This window comes from Lepidochelys kempii, chromosome 27, assembly GCF_965140265.1.
Source record: "Lepidochelys kempii isolate rLepKem1 chromosome 27, rLepKem1.hap2, whole genome shotgun sequence".
Classification (NCBI taxonomy): Eukaryota; Metazoa; Chordata; order Testudines; family Cheloniidae; genus Lepidochelys; species Lepidochelys kempii.
Genome location: NC_133282.1, coordinates 3,025,002 through 3,028,180, shown reverse-complemented (window position 1 = coordinate 3,028,180; position 3,179 = coordinate 3,025,002). Strand labels below are relative to the sequence as shown.

The following is a 3,179-nucleotide window of genomic DNA, read 5'->3' as shown; positions in this document are numbered from 1 at the left end:
CCACAGTCAGGAATACAACCCAGGCATCCTGACTCCCAGCCTGTCCCAGAGTTGGGAATAGAATCCAGGAGCCCTGACACTCAGCCCTCCTTCACCCAATCTTGTCACTAGAATCCCCACTCCCATCCCAGAGCGAGGGATAGAACCTAGGAGTTCTACTCCTACTCTGCTGCTACTCTGAAACCTAGGAGTCCTGACTCTCAGCCCCCCCCCCCCAAGATCCTATTGTCGTCTCTAAATAAAACTTGTGACCCTTTTGTCATTAGACTGTCAGATAGCTTTATTCAGGAAAACCTGCTCCCAGCACCCTAAGGTGCAATCCCACTAGGGGGACAACACTCCCCCACAGTTAAAGACCCACTTTGGAGCTAGTTAAGAAGGAGAAGCAGTTGCTCACAGAGGATTTCAATGAGGTGCTAAATCTGCAGGGGCCTAATGTGACTGCAGTACACCGCATCTAGCAGGTCCAGGGCATCCAAAGGTGCTCCTTCATCTACTTCCCACATTGCATCCTTCCACCCACTGTGAGAGGTCATGGCCCTCACAGTGTTTCCTCCAGGCCAGCCTGAGAAGGATAAACAAAGAAAGCAAGATCAGCTGGCATTGAGAGCAGTGCTGTCGCATGGGGATGGGCCAGTCCTAAGATGCAGCCCTCTGGGCGGGGCAGCTGGGTAACAGCTATGCAGGGTTTACTCACCAGGCTCTGAGATGCAGCTGCCTTTCGGGTGGGGCAGCCAGGTTACAACCACACAGTGAAAATGTATGGGGATAACTCCCAGGGTGCTGAGCAGTAGTTGCCTCCGGGGTGGAGCATTTGGGGAACAGCAACACTGCATAAGGATTGCTTGTCCAGCACTGAGATGCAGCTGCCTATGGGCAGGGCAGCATGGTAACAGCCTTGTTGCTCTGTGGAGTTTTGTCTTTTGTTTGGTTGTATAAACAAAGTACTGCGCTACACTGTATGTTTTCTTTACACTGCATTGTATCGTGGGGTTGTCTGGTGTAGTGCCTTGTTGCACTAAATACAGCTGTATAACATTGTGTTTCATGGCATTGACTATGTAGTTCCGTGCTGTAGCAGTACATTGTGTAAAGCTGTATAGCGGTGTGTAGTGCTGTGCGGTTTCATGTTGCGTGCTGCAGAGCTGGGTGGGCAGCATAGTGCCATGTTACCCTGTGCTGCATATTTTGCCATGCACTGCTACACTGGCACTCCACCCCCACCCCTCCACCAGCTCCCCCTTACCAGGCCCCCATTCCCCTTGGCTGTTGCACAATCTGCATGGCACACACGATGTCATCGTTGATGTTACTGGTCAGCAAATCTGGTGGTGGGGGAGGAGAAGAGAGTGAGGATAGGGCATAACCCTTGGTAGCTCAACACTGTAGCATGGGAGCCCTGGTCCTCCTAGCAGGAGATACCACCATTCAGCCAACCAACCCAGCCCCCATTGTGCTGCCCTCTGCTGTCCACTGAAGGCAAGGGTGACCTTCCTTTGCCATTCCAAAATGTCTTGGGCCTGACGTTGGTTCCCCTGACTACCAGGAGGACTTGCCCCCTACAGGCCCCACCCTGCTCCCTGCCGCACAGGTCTCTAGCACTGAGCCATGGCCTAGGGGTCAGGACCAGGACTGGAAAGGAGTTACTCACCACTGCAGTGCATGTGACAGAGGTTCCGGGCGGAGCGCTTATAGTCATCACACCACTGGCGGCTGTTGATCTGGAAGATGCCGTTGTCAGTGCTGCCATCAGCTTCATGATCCACGGTGTCCGTGTTGAACCGGCTTTCATGGAACGCCATGCACAGCCCTGGTACAGGATTTAGTAATATACGGGGAGGGCGGGGGGAGGGATATGCACAGAGCCCCATGCAGGATGGGGCTGGGGGAGTAGGGTGACCAGATGTCCCGATTTTATAGGGACAGTCCTGACATTTGGGGCTTTGTCTTATGTAGGTGCCTATTACCCCCGACACGGTCCCCATTTTTCACACTTGTTGTCTGGTCACCCTAGGGGGAGGGATACGCATCGAACCCCATGGGGAGGGCAGGGGGAGGGATACGCATCGAGCCCCATGGGGAGGGCAGGGGGAGGGATACGCACCGAGCCCCAGGGGGAGGGCAGGGGGAGGGATACGCACCGAGCCCCAGGGGGAGGGGAAGGAAATATATGTACAGCCTCATGAGGAGGCCAGGAGATCACTCACAATCAGCCAGGCTGTAGCCTCGGAACCCATCCATCCCTGCCTGGTGCAGCACCTGGGCCAGCTCGCAGCGCCGGAAGATCTTTCCCATGTTCCCCACAAGGAGGCAGGCCACGATGGACAGGAGCACGAGCGCTGCCATTCCTGCAGTGTGGCCAGAGCTGGAGGCTGCACTCTAGGTGATGTCTGAGCACAGCTGGGGCCCCAGGCCCAGCACAAGCTGCTTACACAAGGTGCACTGTGAAGGAGGAGGCAAGCAGTTGGGTTAGTGTCTGTTGTGGGACCTTACCATCAGCAGGGCAACCATAGTAATGAGAGCCTGGAGCCTGTCTGCCCACTCTGCTGGGCAGCCCTCAGACTAGGCGCCATGGCTAGGCCAGCGAAGAGGGCCCAGGGGGCCAGCACTGCGTGGAAGCTGACAGCCCCGGGGATCATGGAGTGTTGTCAGGGCTGCAGGGGTGCTGATGGCTGTCCTTCCCCCTTTGTGGGCCTAGCTGGAATAGGAACTGTGAGTTTTGGCCCCTGCCTGGATTCTTGGATCCCGTTCCAGATAGCTGCTCACTGGGCCTGTGGAGTGTAGAGCAGCAGCAAGTCCCAGATTCCTCCTGAGTGCCAAAGTCAGGGCTAGTGTTCCAGAACCCCCTGGGAACTTGTGATGTCATGGCTTCACTGCTTCTAGAACCTTCCCTGTCTGAGGCATGGGTCTGTTGTCACTACTGGGCCTACAAAGTGTACCCTTACTGTGAGCTCCAAGATAAAAGTATGGTTCTAGCCCCAGCTTCAGGGGTGGAGCCGGGGAGTATTGGTCTACTGTGTTAAAGCTGATCAAGTACAGCTACACCAAAAGTTCTAAGTTACAGTCTATCTTTCTCCTTGTGGTGACAGACAATTCATATCACTTCTAGGGTGCAACAAACAGAAAGAAAAACAACAGAAAAGTACCTGGGGATTACAGTGGACGAGAAGCTGGATATG

General features: G+C 54.8%; 1 protein-coding gene across 1 annotated transcript; it reads right to left on the bottom strand.

Moving 5' to 3' along the window:
• Positions 1–489: 489 nt before the first annotated feature.
• On the bottom strand, positions 490–2,346 carry LOC140903740 (sperm acrosome membrane-associated protein 3-like). The gene is made up of 4 exons (XM_073325482.1): positions 2,208–2,346; positions 1,652–1,810; positions 1,247–1,325; positions 490–565 (listed from the first exon to the last, which is right to left on the bottom strand). The coding sequence occupies exons 1-4, from the start codon at positions 2,344–2,346 to the stop codon at positions 490–492; spliced, it is 453 nt and encodes a 150-aa protein (XP_073181583.1).
• Between the last annotated feature and the right edge of the window lie 833 nt (positions 2,347–3,179).